Source organism: Mizuhopecten yessoensis, unplaced genomic scaffold, assembly GCF_002113885.1.
Source record: "Mizuhopecten yessoensis strain PY_sf001 unplaced genomic scaffold, ASM211388v2 scaffold8139, whole genome shotgun sequence".
Taxonomy (NCBI): Eukaryota; Metazoa; Mollusca; class Bivalvia; order Pectinida; family Pectinidae; genus Mizuhopecten; species Mizuhopecten yessoensis.
Window position 1 is genome coordinate 118,736 of NW_018407398.1, and position 18,126 is coordinate 136,861.

General features: G+C 37.3%; 3 protein-coding genes across 3 annotated transcripts in view; 2 read left to right on the forward strand and 1 right to left on the reverse strand.

Annotated features, from left to right (window-relative positions):
* The window catches only part of LOC110455131 (kelch domain-containing protein 4-like), a 25,550-nt gene extending 24,992 nt beyond the window's left edge, over nt 1-558 (reverse strand). The window contains exon 1 of the mRNA XM_021505081.1: nt 384-558. The gene's annotated coding sequence lies outside the window, so the exon portion shown is untranslated. The remainder of the gene's footprint in view (nt 1-383) is intronic.
* Nucleotides 559-4,663: 4,105 nt separating this feature from the next.
* LOC110455128 lies at nt 4,664-5,816 on the forward strand. Its single transcript, XM_021505077.1, has 2 exons — nt 4,664-5,509; nt 5,751-5,816. The coding sequence occupies exons 1-2, from the start codon at nt 4,664-4,666 to the stop codon at nt 5,814-5,816; spliced, it is 912 nt and encodes a 303-aa protein (XP_021360752.1).
* A 7,007-nt stretch (nt 5,817-12,823) lies between these two features.
* On the forward strand, nt 12,824-17,486 carry LOC110455132. Its single transcript, XM_021505084.1, has 3 exons — nt 12,824-12,969; nt 14,035-14,166; nt 15,182-17,486. Exons 1-3 carry the CDS (start codon nt 12,915-12,917, stop codon nt 15,451-15,453), a joined length of 459 nt encoding a protein of 152 aa, XP_021360759.1. The 5' UTR covers nt 12,824-12,914; the 3' UTR covers nt 15,454-17,486.
* Nucleotides 17,487-18,126: the final 640 nt, after the last annotated feature.

The following is an 18,126-nucleotide window of genomic DNA, read 5'->3' on the forward strand; positions in this document are numbered from 1 at the left end:
CCCCTCACCCCCACCCCCTCAAACTCGGTTAGTACCTTCACCCGGCTAATAAACATCACATGGTACCAAATATTCATGTCAGTAAATTATTATTTTATTTACTTAAAGGTTTAGCAAAACTGGACTTATATTGCGTAATAAATTCAAGTTGTATGGTATGTAGTGCATTTAAATTTACATTTTATGGATCATTGATCAAGACTTGATCAGTCGTATAGCCCTGTGAGCTGTCTGTGGTATATAAACAACAGTTTTGATAGTCTCAAACTAGTACAGGATTTGTAGAAAATAGGTTTAACACGGGTAGGTCGTACAGGGTTTCCCGTCAATACATATCACAATGAGTTATATCATTTACATTGTAGTAATTCTGTGACACATACCTGTAGTCAATCATCTTGGTGTGATCCTCTCCACTAATGTGTTTCTGTATATTTATTGGTTAGAACGTTCCTGTTACTATATATAGTACAGTTTTCACATCTAATGTGAACTTATACAGTGGTCTGATCAATCAAACCAAAGGTCCCATATATGTGTCTTCAACCTATTAACGAGCACCCAGACCGCACTCACCAATAAGTGCGTGTCACTCAGTCAATATGTGGCAATGGTAAATATGTTCTTTTGTTATAACAATGACATTGATCCATACCATTGGAACAACGAACCAAAATACACCAGGTAAGATAGGTACTGTATGAAGCGGGAACAGGAGATAATCTTGGGTATGTGATCGACAGGAGAGATGGGTACGTATACTGTATGTAGCGGGAACAGGAGATAATGTTGACAGGGGCGGGTCCAGGTGAGGGCGTACGCAATGGGCGAACCATCTCTGCCGTATTCGACTCTGCGATTAGTATCCATTGTTGTTAACGACGTGATATAGTGAAATCGTCAAAGATGTCGACGTCAAAACAAAAGCGTCAAAAGACCTTAAAATCATCTCAAGGTGTCTTGGACACCATTTTTAAACACCCAAAACGGTAAGTAAATCTAAGTAACGCCTTATAACATAGAATTTGGAATTTCTCGTTATTGGTCTACTGCTGTTAAGATCCATCCAATATTTGTAATATACCATAGACAATTAATGGAGAGAATTCGGCATAAAAAATGTCAAACCCTGACACTTTAACTATAAAATATACATGCTCCAAGTCAGGAACCGTTACATTAGTGCATTTCACAATTATTTTATGTTTTTTATTGGGCCACGTGATATAGTGATCCAAAAGATTGAGAGTAAGATCGCCAGGAGAGATGGGTACTGTATGTAGCGGGAACAGGAGATAATGTTGAGGGTAAGATCGCCAGCAGAGATGGGTACTGTATGCAGCGGGAACAGGAGATAATGTTGAGTGTAAGATCGCCAGCAGAGATGGGTACTGTATGTAGCGGTAACAGGAGATAATGTTGAGGGCGAGATCGCCAGGAGAGATGGGGACTGTATGCAGCGGGAACAGGAGATAATGGTGAGGGTAAGATCGCCAGCAGAGTTGGGGACTGTATGCAGCGGGAACAGGAGATAATGTTGAGGGTAAGATCGCCAGGAGATATGGGTACTGTATGTAGCGGGAACAAGAGATAAGTTGAGGGTAAGATCGCCAGGAGATATGGGTACACACGGTGCACCCAATGATTAAATTTTTCTAGCGAACAATCTAACCATTCTATCGTTGGCACTGTTGATGTTAAGATCCGTGTGTGTGGCAATATGTATTAAGTGTATGTTTACTTCCTGCCGCATACATCACATCCATTAATGTTAGGTACCCAATACGTCACAGAGAATGAAGATATCCTTTACTTTTCAGATTATTCATATGCTCTCGGTTTCACTTCAGTGCCATGCGGACAGCGAACAGTAATTCCAGCCAATTTGGAGATAGTAGTATGGGGTAAACTTCCAAAACGTGTTGTATGGATCTCAAGGCGTTTGTTCCAGAAGCAGTAACAGTGTTCACCCAGCATATCCTGGTAGCTAAAACTCTTGTAACAGTATCGCTCAGCAACACTGCACCAGTGAAAATTTCCCTTCCCATCACTATTCTTTCCGGGAAACCTATCGCCAATTTTGAACATTACGTTGGTTGACCATGAAGCGACAGATGTGCCCGAAGATTTCGTACAGAATGTCTATGTGCCTTCAGCTACTTCAACTCTACCACAGTCTGATCAAAACGACACCCCTGTTCCTTTTTTCTTGCAAATTTTAGCATTCCCGATCACATGTCGGAAACGGAACATACTGCATTAACATTTTTGTTACGTGTCTACATAAAAGCTTGTTTGTCACGAAGGACAACCCTGATCTAGGTTTCACAGAACTAGTGCAACAAAAGATCTTGCCTTACCCTGATGTCAAGCCAAAGTATCAAAGTCCGTACAGAATGCCACCATACAAACGTGAAGTTCGCCGTTGCCAGCTGGATGAGTTGTTACAGCAAGGCTTAATTGCCCCCATCAGCGAGGCAGTGGAAATTCTTATCACCAGTCCAGTTGTGCTTGTTACCAAGCGTTCACAAAGTACCATACCCAACCAACCTATCGCAAAGGAGGCAAGTCTTTTACGGTTCAAAATTGTGTATTGACCTCCGATTCTTAAATTCGAAGACCCAACACTTTCAATACGAAATTCCAAATCTATAAGTATCCTCTGCAAAAAGACGAGAGGTTGATTCAAACACATCAGCAATATCATTAATATAGATAAGAAACAAAAGAGGTCCAAGAATCGAACCCTAAGGAACACCTGCTTCTATGAAACCTAAGTCGGAGTAAGAATTATTCAAAAAGACTCTCTGGTACCTCTGAAATAGGTAATTTTCCAACCAATGATACAATTCCCCTGAATTTCCATAGGATTTTAACTTAATCATCAAACCCTTATTCCAAACCCGATCAAAAGCCTTAGAAATATCGCAGAATACCATACATACATGGTTTTTTTTTCTTCTATAGCAATACAGATGTTATGATAAATGTTAATGAGCTGATATACAGTAGAACGACCAGGCGAAAAACCAGACTGGTGCTTATAAAAAAAAGCAAGTTTTCAATAAAATAATTGTGCAAGTATTTGAAAATTACTATCTTAAACACCTTTTCAACTGTAGATAATAAAGAAATTGGCCTGTAGCTAGAGGGAGAATGCCTGTCACCTTTTTTAAACAGTGGCATAACTTTGGCTGTTTTCCAAGAGATTGGGTAAACACCAGACGATAAAGACTTATTAAAAATAATTTCAAGGGGAACATAAGCTGTTTCTGATGTGCTTCCTAGCATATGGTGTCTGATTCCATCCTCATCCGAGGCCTTACCAAGCTTCGATATCTGCAAAATATCTTGTATTTCATTATTATTGACTCTAATGTACCCAAGACTCTTGTCGGTTTTTGGCTCGATGAGAGGAACCGCAGTATTTCTGTTATCTACACGAGTTATATTACAAAAATAGTCATTTAATAAATTAGCTTTGTCTTCGTCACTAGTAAACACATTGTCAGAAACCGGATCTACAAGAGTAAGTATAGATTGTGTAGTACCAGACGATTGCATTAACCTTTTGATGAGTCTCCAATAAGCTTTTGGATCAGAGGACGAGTACTCTTTGATAATTTACGGGCATATTTTGTCATGTTATTGACCTTATTCCGTTGAGATTTGAATTTGTTGATGTCCGAAAGATGTTTGGTTGACCTCGCAATTTTATGCAACTTATCTCTAATTTTGATTGTTTTTCTTAATTCAGAGGTCAATCATAGTTTATCATTAGGTCTCATAGTTACATCTTTTGGTGGAATACATATATTTGCAAATTTTATGAACGTATCAGTAAAATGATTACAGGCAGTATCAACTGAATCAAATTTTAAAAAAAAGTTCATTCCAATTATAATCAGAAATAAGATAATTAAATCTGTCAAAATCTGCCCGTTTATACAAACAAATTTTTCACTTAAAAATAGGTTTGACAATACAGGGAATATCAATGCAAGCAATACAACTGTCATGGTCACTCAATGATTTGTCACAGTTATAACAGAAGAATCAATACAAGAAAAGCGAGTGGGTTAAAAGTATAGGACCAAGTAGACTAGATCGAGTCGGTCCAATACGAGTTGGTTCATTGATTACATTTGATATACTAAAGGAATTAATAATATCAAGAAAAACATGGTTACGAGATGCAGTTAATAAGTCGACATTTAAACCCCCCGTGATTATAACATTTGATGAAATATCTAGGGCAAGGTTTAAGGACAAACGTCGTTTTCCCAAAAAGGTGAAACAGAATTTTCAGGTCTGTAGGCCGAACCAATAACCAATACAAAATTTGGAAGAGTAATTTTTAACCAAATAATCGCATCACCTGGATATTATAATTCAAGCAAACGGTCCACTTTTAAAATATTATTGAAGTAAACCAGAACACCACCACCAGCAAAATGTCTATCAAGTCGAAAAGGTACATGAAAACCAGTTATAAGTAAGTCATCTGTAGAGACCTGATCATCTAAATGAGTTTCAGTTAAGCATATAATATCATATTTGTTCCTAACAAAACGACGGACATACCAAAAACCGGAACGATGACTCTAGCTCAAAAACAACACAAAACGCAACACAGAACACCCAATTCCCGCAATTCCTTGTGATGACCTCCACACAGAGTGGTAAAACAACGGCCGCGTTGTCGCCACTTCTGTTGAGGAAGGGCATCCAGGGAGTTGCAGGGGATGTGAAATCCGTTAAGCCATTGGGATTAGGCGATCTCCTTATAGAGGTTTATCGCCAACAACAGGCGATGAACCTACTCGGAACAACCAGTTTTGCCGGCATCGGTGTCAGTGTGAAACCACACTCATCACTTAATTGCAGCAAGGGGGTAATCAGGTGCCCAGCCTTGCGCAATGACACCGATGAAGACATACTGGCATATTTCCAGGAGGAGAGCGTCCCGGTCTCTGAGGTGAGGCGGATGGTGATCAGGAGAAACAATGATACAATCAAAACAAACACCTTCATCATCACTTTTTCAACGCCAACACTACCCCATATACTAACAATCGGATACCAGAGGTACAACGTTTCCGTCTACATCCCAAATCCATTGCGATGCCGAAACTGTCAGAAGTACGGTCATCACGAAAAGCGATGTAGACGAAAATCGATCTGCCAGTATTGTGGCCGTGAGGGTCACACCGAACAAAGTGACTGCGACATCGCCAACCTGCGCTGTGTCAACTGTGAGGGGAAGCACGATGCCTCTTCTCGCGACTGCCTTACCTGGAGCCGGGAGAGGGAGATATTACGGGTTAAATATACCCGAGGTGTCTCTTTCCCCGAGGCCAGGAGGATAGTCGGGAGTGCAGACATTGCTACACCCTCTTACGCACAGGTGACTCGAGGCAAGGCGCTAGTTGACAATGTCACGGTCAAGGATGCTTCGGTTCAAGTATCTGAAGACATCCCTGCCTGGGGCTCACAAGTCCCAGACATGGTTGGTCAACAGAACTTGAAAATCCTCACGGGGGACCCATCCCGTTTCACGACTTTAACCAAACCAACCAAATCAACCAAACCAACCAAATCAACCAAACCAAACAACCTGTCAAAAGCAGCATCACCATCAAAAAAAGCATCACCCTCAAAACCAGCATCTTCATCAAAACCAGCACCACCATCAAAACCAGCAACACCAGCAAAACCAACACTACCATCAAAAACACCTTCCTCTTCAGGATAAAACCCTCCAAAGGTTGGCCCATCTAGGGCACAGATGTGGTCGCAGCGATCTCGCTCACTAACATCTGTTCCTCGATCCCAACTGCGGCCAGAGGCAACATCACCTACCAACAGACCCAGGAAAAAAAAATAGCGAGGGGGAAATCTGATGGACCTGATCTGAATGTCACCTTTGGCAAAGGATCAGAGGACCCGACAAACCGGTTCAACGTCCTACTAGATTTCGATGATGAGATGGAGAGGAATGCCTCAGCGCTTCGTGCTTCGATTCCATCGAAATCCAGCCAAAATAGCAAAAAAATAATAATACAATTATCCAATGGAACATCCGCGGATTAAAGGCAAATATAGAAGAATTTCAGAATCTATCCAAAGGATTTAGACCCGCCATTTTTTGTCTACAAGAAATCATGCTCAAAAACCCAATCACGCTTAGAAATTTCTCACTCTACACTAACATTCCAACTGTAGTTAGCAGAGCAGCAGGTGGCGCAGCGGTAGCTGTCCATAAAAATATTCCTCACAGAATGATCAAGTTAAACACAAATTTACAGGCTGTTGCTGTCTGTGCAACATTACACAGACAAATAACCGTCTGTTCAATTTATCTCCCTCCGAGTATTGCTTTCACTTGTGAGCAACTTAATAATCTCGTCTCCCAGCTCCCAACACCATTCATAATCCTCGGTGATTTTAATGGTCATAATAGCCTGTGGGACTCTCCCAACACAGACGAGAGAGGAAGACGTATTGAGCAATTTGTAGATAAAAACAACTTGTGCCTTTTTAACAACAATACCCCTACTTATTTACACCCTGCTACAGGCTCCCGTACCCTCATTGATCTATCAGTATGCCATCCATCCATTCTACTTGACTATGACTGGAGGGTAAATGATGATCTTTGTGGGAGTGACCACTTCCCAATTTTTCTTAAGAATATTGGGACTCCTCTTGATGATCCTCTACCTCGATGGAATATGCACAAAGCAGATTGGGCCCAATTCCAACACATGTGCATTGAAAAACTAACCATAGACAATTTTACTAACCTCGACGACCCTATCAAAACTTTTACTGAAACACTCACTTCTATTGCCCAAAAGACAATTCCAAAATCCGCTCCAAAACCTACGAAGTTCCTTTTATCTGAAGAATCTTTTAAAACACGCAGTAATCGGGCAGCTGCTCTAAGACGCTACTTCAATTGCCCAACTGCTTCAAACTACAGTGAATTTAAAATTTGGCGGGCAAAGGCTCGGCGATCAATTAAAATTGACAAAAGAAACAGCTGGAGAGAATATGTATCCAAGATATCATCAAACACGTCCTCAAAAAAAGTATGGGATATGATTCGGAAAATAAGTGGGAAAAAGAAAAAGGCAACATCCTCCCACCTCATTAATAAAAACAAAATTTTCTCGTCTATAACTGAAATTGCTGATGCATTTGCAAAAAACATAGCTAAAAACTCATCCCCTTTAAACCACTCCCAAAAATTCCAGTCTTTGAAAAAAAAGAGAGAAAAGAAACGGCTCAATTTCAAATCATCAAACAAAGAAAGTTATAATGAACAATTTACCCTACCAGAACTTGTTGATTCGCTTAGAAAATCACAGGACACTGCTTCAGGTCCTGATGATATTCCATATCAATTTCTAAAGCACTTACCGGACTCTTCACTAACATGCCTTCTTTACATATTCAACCAAGTTTACGCTTCCGGAAAGATTCCCGATTCGTGGAAGAACTCCACAATTATACCTATCCCAAAACCGGGAAAAGATGCTACTGACCCAAACAACTATCGTCCTATCTCTCTGACTAGTTGTGTATGTAAAACTTTGGAACGAATGATAAACACTAGACTGGTTTGGTTTCTTGAGGCCAACGATATAATATCCCCTCTTCAAAGTGGCTTTAGAAATAGAAGAGGGACAAATGACCATCTCATCAGATTAGAGACGTTCATTCGAGAGGCTTTCGCCAAGAAAGAACACCTTGTCGCTGTGTTCTTCGATCTTGAGAAGGCCTATGATACTACATGGCAGTATGGCATCATGAAAGATCTTCACGACCTTGGCGTACGTGGAAACCTTCCCAATTTTATATCTAATTACCTATCAGATAGACACTTCAAAGTCCGTGTTGGTTCAACTTTTTCTGAAACGTCTAAACAGGAAATGGGACTCCCACAGGGTGGAACCCTATCAGTCACACTGTTTGGTCTTAAAATCAATGATATAGTTAAATGTCTTGGTCAATCAACAGAAGGGTCGTTATTTGTGGATGACTTCTTGATCTGTTACAGATCTAAGAACATGCACACGATAGAACGACAACTTCAACAGAGTCTAAACAAACTACAAAATTGGGCAGACGAAAACGGCTTCAAATTCTCTAAATCCAAAACTGTGTGCATGCATTTCTGTCAAAAACGAAAAGCACACAATGACCCAAATCTAACACTCGATGGCACTAGAATTCCTGTTGTTGAACAGACTAAATTTCTCGGCCTCATTTTTGATTCGAAACTCTCTTTCATACCACATATAAAGTATCTGAAGGATAAGTGTTCCAAGGCGTTAAACATTATACGAGTCCTTTCTCATACTGATTGGGGAGCGGATCGTGAAATGCTTTTGCGCCTATACAGATCACTTATTCGAACAAAACTGGATTATGGTTCTATGGTATACGGGTCAGCGCGCAGTTCGTACCTTCAGATGCTAGATCCAATCCATAACCAAGGGCTACGTCTTGCCCTGGGAGCTTTTCGAACAACACCTGTAAAAAGCCTGTACGTGGAAGCAAATGAACCATCCCTTTATGACAGAAGAATAAAACTTTCATTACAATTTGCAACTCAATTAAAATCAAACCCTAAAAATCCTGCTTTCAACCAAGTATTCAACCCCAAATACCAAAACATATTTACGCAAAACCAAAAACTTCTGCCAACATTTGGTATCCGAATTTTGAATTTCCTGCAAGAACTCAACATAAAATTGACGGACATAGCTGAATTTAACATATCTGATGTTCCTCCGTGGACCATTCAAACCCCCGATTTTAACTTTACATTACATGAGCGAGGGAAATCAAGTGTTATGCCCGAAGAACACAAATCCTCCTTTCGGGAATGCATTTCGAATTACCCTTCTCATACACAACTTTACACCGATGGCTCCAAAGAAGGTGAGAAAGTGGCAGCAGCCTGCTGTACTGCCAATACTTGCACTTCAGTCCGACTACCAGACGGCGCCTCCATCTTTTCTGCTGAAGCATGCGCCATTGGTTTGGCCCTCGACCATATCGATGAACACCGCATTAAAAAGGCAATTATTTGTTCAGACTCTCTATCTGTCCTACAGAGTTTACAGTTACGAGATCCTAAAAACACAATCGTACAAAACCTTGCTCATCGAATATCTCGTATATTAAAAAAGTCTAAAATAACTTTACTATGGATTCCGAGCCATGTCGGAATAAAAGGCAACGAATTTGCTGACAGGGAAGCAAAAAATGCATTGAATCTCGAACAAACAAATATCAAACTACCATACACAGATTTTAAACCTACTATTCGTACAGCCATTCAAAATGAATGGCAGCAACGCTGGTCTCTCGAGACCACCAACAAACTTTTTAAGATACAACCGAAACTTAAAACATCTATTCCCAGTCGGAAAGATCGTAGAGAGGAAGTTGTCCTCGCTCGGCTCCGCACTGGGCACACATATCCTACTCATTCGTACCTTTTAAAACGAGAAGATATACCTTCATGCCACGCATGTGACACTCCATTTACAGTGGAACATTTTTTAATAGAATGTTCCGATTTTAAACACATTCGTGATAACTACTTTCGAGTCCCGGATATGAAAACACTTTTCAGTTCCGTGGATTCGAAGGCATTATTTTACTATTTGAAAGACATCGGTCTATTTTATAGACTCTGATGTCTTTTAACCCATCTTACCATTTTTGACGTTATATATATATCGCATATTCCATATCATCTATTCGTTGTCTCTTTTATTATCTTAACCCCCTTTTTTTATTTTTTATTATCTACACATACAATGCGAATGCTTTTAAAATGAACCATTTTATCTGATTTTATCTTCGCTACTCACATGTTTGTTAAAAAAAAAAAAAATCACCATGGCCCTTAATGACCACAGCCGTCGATGGGCCGTTAAACATAAACAAACCTAACACTTCGTATATTAAGGTGAAATATTGAAAGCTCTCCACGCCCCGGGCCAGGATTGGACTCGATGTCCATATGCTGTAATTATATTAAAAACAAGATTATAGAGAACTCAATATTTCGAAAGCATGAACAGATTAAAAGGTTTAAATGATAAATAAACCACGATATATAATACCGACCAAGGTCGAACACCTTATAAATGAACCTTAACAAAAAGAGAACAACTTAAACGACTTCTTCATACATCTGCCGTAGACCTTAGAATAAAAGGTACCGATCGGTATTCTGTGACACATATACGAACCACCCATTGTCAAATACGTAACAGATTTGACTGATAAAACAGCGAGTCGGTACCATCATTCTAGGACAACGTACAGTCCAGCAAAAGATCTTGACCAATAATATTTTACATATGAATGAAATCATAATCATAATCCAGGAGAATAAGACAAAGTAAATGAACGGAAGACAACGAGGACTATGCATTACAAGAGGATTGGGATGGGTGGAGGGGAGATGTATGTGAGAACAGTACAGAAAAGTAAGAGGTAAGGTCGAGTGATAGAGAGATAGGGGCTCATGATATGGGTAAAGAGAGTAAGGTCCAGTAACATGTCAATGGGTAAGTACAATAACCCAGCAACAAAAGGTTCAGTAATAACTGAGAATTGAACACAAAAACACTTAGTCCGAATTATTCTGACGTTTTATCGACTTTTTTCATATCGGTCTGTCGTCCTCAAGACCGATATGAAAATAGTCGATAAAACGTCAGAATAATTCGGACTAAAAAACACTATGTACATATAGACAGAAGCAAAACGCAATCAAGATGAAAGATGTTTGCTTCGGGTTCATATACATGATACTTATATCTGTACGTCGGGGAACTATGGATGTCCATACGATTGATAACATGTGTTTTATTGGGAGATCAGGTTTTGGTGAATCGTGTCTTTACCGTATGTCCGGACGAATGGGCGTGGCTGGGCGGGGTATCAGAAAGTTGCGGTTTTTTTCGGACACTATTTTCAAAGTCAGGACCAGGAGAAGTATCTGGAGTATTTCTTTTCATAAGGTTGGGCACAACGGCGCATATGGGTAATAATCCCGCATTTGGGTAACATCTTTGTATGTTATGGTTGAATGCACTTCAAATCTACTTTCACTATCCTATATAAAAAATCAAAATTTTGTACTTCACTTACGTTATTGAAAATCGCCGTATCTATTGGTTATTAAAGCAATAAAATCAGCAGAATACTATCCCCGACGTACAAACCGGCCTGTTCTCTATACCATACTGTGACCCCTACGAGTAGTATCAAAATAACAGTAATTTTAATCGATATACACTATCATAATTTATTTTCAAAATTATATTCGCATGTGACATTTATCTTTCAGGTTACCCCCGTCACTCAACCTGGTGTTATGCAAGGAGGTCCACTTCGGTTATAAGTAGTAATAATGAATTTTATTATATTTTTGCCAGTGAAATATTGGATTCTATCAACTTGATACGACTGATATTTTTTTAACTGTGACAAATATCAAAAGTGATATTTGTGAAAATATCACTTTTTGGTATTGACCAATCAAAACGGTATCTTCTATTCGCTGCATTCATAGATAATGGTTTTTATAATAATAAACTTTATTTATTGAGGATAAACTACATGTTTAGCCAAAGGCTAATCTTCCACATGGTCCTCTTGTTAGTAAAATACATGTGTTAGATAAAATAACATATTTACGCAATCGATATATAAATAAACATGGTAATCTTGCTAGTAAAATGCATGTGCTAGTAAAAGTAACATATATATTGATGCAATCGATGTATAAGGTTATATAATAGTTATCTTAGTTAAGAGTATCACAGAATGCATAAAGTTTCATGCAAAGGTATTTCATCAATTAAATGGCATGTGCCTAATATACATACATGCTAATATAGCAAACAATAAAAATTGACATAGTTATACGCTAATATAGCAAAATCTAAAATATTGATATAATTTAGATAAAAAGTCTATTAAGAAAGTAACAAGTTGGTTACATGGAGAAACAAATTACAATCTAAGACATTGCTATACATGATTTAGTAAGTTTTCGTTTGAAAGTGGTAAAATTGTCTATTTTTTTTAGGTCAATGGGTAAAACATTCCAGTCGTTAATACTGTCAATAAGAAAGTGTTTTTTGTTCATATTCAAATGTCATGGTAAATGTTTGGTACACACACCTAAGTATATATATAAATATACAATTAGTAACATTTTTAAAAGCAGTCATACCAGAAAATAGCAGAAAACGTTGGAATCGCGTTGAGTATTTCATTCTGTTGTATTTAATTTGATGTTTGTTTATTTAAGGATTAACTTGAATATATTTTTCATGTTATGGAGCTATAACACAAAAACACGGAGTGTACTCTCATCATAAACCGAGAAGAAAGTGGTTTATTTTGAGTAAACTCCGTTTTTTTGTGTTATATCTCAATAACATGAAAAATATATTCAAGTCAATCCTTATAATTTAATCTACTATATACAATCCCTGTGGAAATTTAGACATTATTACGCCGCTGTATCAGCCAATCAAAAGCGACGTTACAAACGGCGACGTCATTTTTTTACGTTACGCCCATTGAAAATTTATGTTATCAGCCCATAACATACATTTTTAAGCCAATGAAAATGCCTGTCACAAGTAAGATTAAATTATATCACGGAATTAGATTAGATCTAAGTCTGTGATTATATTAAGATATACCACGGACTTAGATAGCTATGTACACGAGTTATCGCCCTTCAAATTGGTTTGAATGACTCACCTGCGCAAAACATCGATCCGCGCAGGTAAACAGGTGACGCACCTGAGAATCACCCTTCCGGTTGAGGTAGTATTATGAAGTGAGCAGAGAAAACGTTCAAGATGGGGTTAAACATCGTCCTTTTGGTGTTATCGACGATTGTACTTTACAATGGAGGTACTTAATTTGGGCTTATTTTAGTTCGTTTAATTTTTATTCATCACATAACCAATTATCACATTGGATGCTATTTGAAAAATGCGGAAACGATAATTCAGTAATGGCGACCACAATAAAAGATAAACACCATATTTACAGTTCATTCTATCATAATCAGCTTCACGATATGTACTAACGAAGTACAATAGTTCAGGTTCTTAGAAACATATTTTTCTTTCCACGTATGTGACACTTTCAACAACTCCCAACTGGCACATCAGCGTTGAAGTTATATTTTCGTTTGAAAGTTGAGACAACGTACCAAATTTAATATTGAACAAACGTTGAATTAAATACCCTCATACAATGTCATATTTTTAACAATAATGGTCTGCTTTCCGATCCTTCAATGACCGGTAGCATAAAATAAAGCTAGATGATAATTATCTAAAGCAGCTTCACGAATTCTAATCGTTTGTTAACCATTTGCATTATGTGCCTGTTCATTTGAGTGACAAAAATATTTACCTTAAGTAGCCCTCCTCGAATCCTCTGGCCCTGACACCAGGTTTTAGACATCTATGTCAAAATGTCTAAGTCTGGTTTCAGGGCCAGAGGAACTCGGGCTATATACCTTAAGATGAAATAGCATTCAATGTAAAACAGCTTGCCATAGCACGGCATGGCACTGTGTTGTATCTTTGAGCAAGATACTTAACATTTACATTTACGGCGATACTGCAAAGGGCCGTCGAACAGCATCAACTTGCAGGTAGACTTGTGTGGTTGTTCCAGTCTACTCAGCTGTAAATTAAATGCGTATGTGATTAGGCAGTGCTTGAATTGTTAAATGCTAGCTGTGAGTGCCGAAATGGCAGCACCGGCTGTAAATGCTCCCCAGGGAGTTGAGAAAGATATTGGCTGGTTCCAAAGGCCCCATAACCACGGATAATAATTTGCGAAATGCTTTGAGACAACCTGCAAACTAGGTTGCGATAGAACAGTATATAAGAACGTCAAGTCAAATTATTTTTATTATTACGTATATAGAGGAAAATTAAGTTGTGTTTTGCTATGTTACAGCTGAAGGCATCATGTGTCACCGTTGTTACAGTGCTATGGGAGGCTGTGGTGATGAATTAAACTGGTGGATGTTCCCGTGGAAAGATTGTGGGGACTCACGCTTCTGTGTTAAAGTCATAGAGAAAGTCGGATGTAAGTCGATAGATTACTTGTTTATAAATATTGGAATGATTGTTTTTCAAACAACTTATTCATAACTGCAACAACAATGTAAATACATGTGGAAGTGAATTTTGAAAACTAGTACAGGATATAGCAAATAGTGTATACCACGTTTTAAGGATCCCGTACCCACTGCCAAAAACAGTAATAAAGAGTAGGAAACTGGGTTTTTAGACATGACTGTAGATTTGATAAATAATTTTTGAAAAGAAAACCATACAGTACCTTACAGGACTTTTGTGAGATATATTGATATTGTAGGTAAAATAAACATTTTACATAATCAATTATAATTTTTGAGTGTAAAAAGTCAGTGTCGCTAGACGGGATTAAAACCCCTGACTTCAGATTGTACTATTGCTCTAAGCGATTGAGCGCCCTAGTCAACGGATGTGTCCTGATCCAACTGTTCTACAGTTATATTTAAATGGAAGTTAAGGAGAGGTTATTGTATATAGAAAAAAATCACAGTGCAGTGGGACAGGGATCCTTAAGATTGATAGTTGTACAAACAGTACAAGCTATACCGTTACATGTATACCATTGTCACTGTTGTGAGTTATTATTTAAGTAGTCTTTTTTCAGAAGGAGTGTTCCATAAAACTCACTTGTTACAATACATTTCGTTATAGAATAACAAACTTACGTCACACTTCTATAACTTTCAATACAAAAACAAAAGCCTTATCCTCACCAATAGGCCAATCATACAATAATACACAAAAATGACAATACAATGTATACCTTTACATAATTATATACCTTACCTGATATACCTTATTTTTGCTATTGGCAAAGACCTGGATGACACTTTACAGCAAATAATGCCGAATGGTGGCCAGTGTTGTAAACACTTAAATTGTGTGACTACAGTTTTACAGAATGATATAGCTTGTCAAAAACTGTTAGTCTTCTGTTTTTTTGTTTTATTTTGGTAAATGAACGTCTGTGAACGGTTACTCTAAAAACTCCATTACTTTTGCAGCTGACCACACCATCATTCGAGAATGTGAGAATAATCTTTTGAAGACAACCAAACACAGACTTCAGATGCCAGGTCTTCGGCGTCATGGTTACTGTCTTCCTGCCAGGAAAAACTCGGGCAGTAGCCCGTTAACTGTTGAGGATCCTAACATACAGTACTGTTTTTGTAATGACTGGAACGGCTGTAACTCGGCAAGTGGACTCTCTGTCCGGATCCTACCGGTGTCCCTCGTCGCCGTACTAGTGACAATGTTCATATCTAAATTCATTTAAACTTTTTAAAAAGGGCAAAGCATAATTATAAACCCTGGTTCCAAGTGAAATTTAAGGGACAGATATCATAACTGTATTTTAAAAACTTCAGAAAAGAGCATTTTAAATCGGATATCATTTTTGTATTATATTTTATTCAAATTAGTTCGATAAATAACCATGAAAAATGTATGACTGTCTGTGTGTGTCTTCCATGCATGGAAGAAGAGTGTGTGCAGATGTGTTTTAGTTGCCTTTAAAATAAGGAAACTATTAATTAATAACTGTCCAATAATAAGATATTAATGTCTGATTCTATGCAAACATTTAAGTGCTGTTTAAGAATAGATCAGGATATAAAAGTGGTTGATTTAGGAGGATGGGGTGTTTGGTGGACTACCTGAACTCAGTCCAGAAACTTTGGTAATTCGTTATTTCTGGTTGTATGATGATGTTGGTGGAAGGTCGGGCCCCAAATCCTCCTTAAGGAGCACAAGTAGAATTGTGTAACATTTGATCCCTTCCTTCCTTTCATAAAACAGGATCTACTGTTGCTATGTAGAATAGCATGATGGTTCTGTAGCAGTCCATAACGACCTGTTGATGGTTGTGTATATAAAGCATACATTCATACATCTGTACATGTCATTTCTTGTACAGTTTTTGTGTGTTCCTTGTAAATAGCTATCATTTAACAGTGTATTTGATGTATGATGTAATTAGTGTTGTCTTGGAAAGTTATAAGTATCATTCCAAATTTTTGACAGTTTGATGCATACAATAGGAACATTTTGAGTAGCAGATATAGATATACTGGTGTGTTTTATTGTCGAAGAATATTTTTTTAGATAAATGAAAAAAAAATCAATTAGAAAGCTTTGTTTGGGACGTCCTGGTTAAAACAGCACAGCAAAAAGCTAAATGTAGATTGCCTGTATATGTTAGAGCTTTCTACACTGTTTGTCAGCTTTTTTGTATAATTTATACAGACAAGTCATTTATTTGAAGTATTGATTCCCATACTAACAGATACATTGAGTTCTCAAAATGTGGCCAGTTCCCACAGGAAAAAGTCTTTTCATGAATTTAGATCTTAAATATCTGTGTCTCCAAAATTAGTCTTGCTTGCTTTTGTATGGGTATAAAATTACTGGACACAGAAAAATAAGTCAGTCACATCTATGAAGTACCTGTCAAATAGTCAAATTCTAACAATGGTACGCATGGTCTCGTACGCATATATGTCTGTTTTTGTCAAAGTTCCTTTTTGTAAATATATCTACATATTGCCATGAATTCAGATGATCAAAGGGAGGTAATAACTGTAAAATTGTTTGTACATAAATATATATATTTTTTTACAAATGGAAATGATTCAGTGTAGATAGTAGCCATTGATTTTAAACAGCAAATTTGTCATAATCATTATAATCATGTCACACTGATTTCTCTATCATATATTATTATCATTAAAAACAAACTGTTTTAATTCAGTTCTTTTTTTCTCCAATTGTATTTGAATGTCATTTTGGATTATATCAATTGCAAGCACACACAAAAAATACTTGGTATGTTTCAAAACTATTATCATTTCTTCATCACAGAAACCAAATTTATGTGATAATATTACTCTAGTGTAAATGATTGTAAACATAAATCAGACTTGTTATATTGAATTGTAATGAGTAAAATTTTGAATTAATTATGATTAAGATCAATTAATGAAAATCACACTGACTAAGATGAGCTCATGAATACTTAAAATTTCGAAGTTAAAGTCACAATTAAGATACATTAAAGGGTAATTATAGAAAACATGAGTTTTCTAAAATAATTACCCTATAATGTATATTTTTTCATTTAGAATAAAATACTGATGGAATTTTTGAGCATCATTGAATGTAAGTTAAATCTTAATTTTTCTTCAGAATATGAAGTTAATTGTGAAAACATGACTTTCTTATTTTTGTATCTGGTGAGTTTTGTATAAGTGGATCAATGTTATCACAGAAATTTTATAAAAAACAGTATATGGAAAATAAAAAACATTTCTTTATCTTTATTATTTTATTATTTGAATTTTTAGCTCACCAGACATGAAGGGATGTTGCCATGGCACATTGTCCCTCTTTTCTTTTAAACAAAATCTTCTCCAAAACCAATAGGCCAAGGGTGGTGATAATTGTCTAAAGGCTTGTTGGTATGAAGGGCATTATTTTAAAACAAATCTTTGAAATAATTTCTTATAAAAACCAAAAGGCCTGGGTTGAAGCCATATGGCCATTAGTATGCTGGGTTGAAAGACTTCTAAGTTTAAATAACTGACATTGCTCCACTTTCAAGGTCACCTAGTTTAAACTTATAAAAATCGTCAAACAACATTTTCTCAATAGCCAGTAGGCCCAGGGTGAGGATTTCTGACCAGAAGCATGTTTGGGTGAAGGGCCAACAAATATGTTCCAATAATTAACCTTGACCCACTTTCAAGGTCACTTAGGTCATTATTAGCTATAACCTTTCCAAAGTACAAGTGAGCTTATGCTGTCTTCATCTGTCAACTTTTCCTTTAAGCAACTTCTTCTAAGGCATAAAAGGTCTAGGGTAAAGCAATTTATCTTTTTTTGTTTGTTAGATCCCCACAAAGGTTTTGAGCGAAAATTACTTTCACGATCAAAAATGTCAAAAATAAAATAA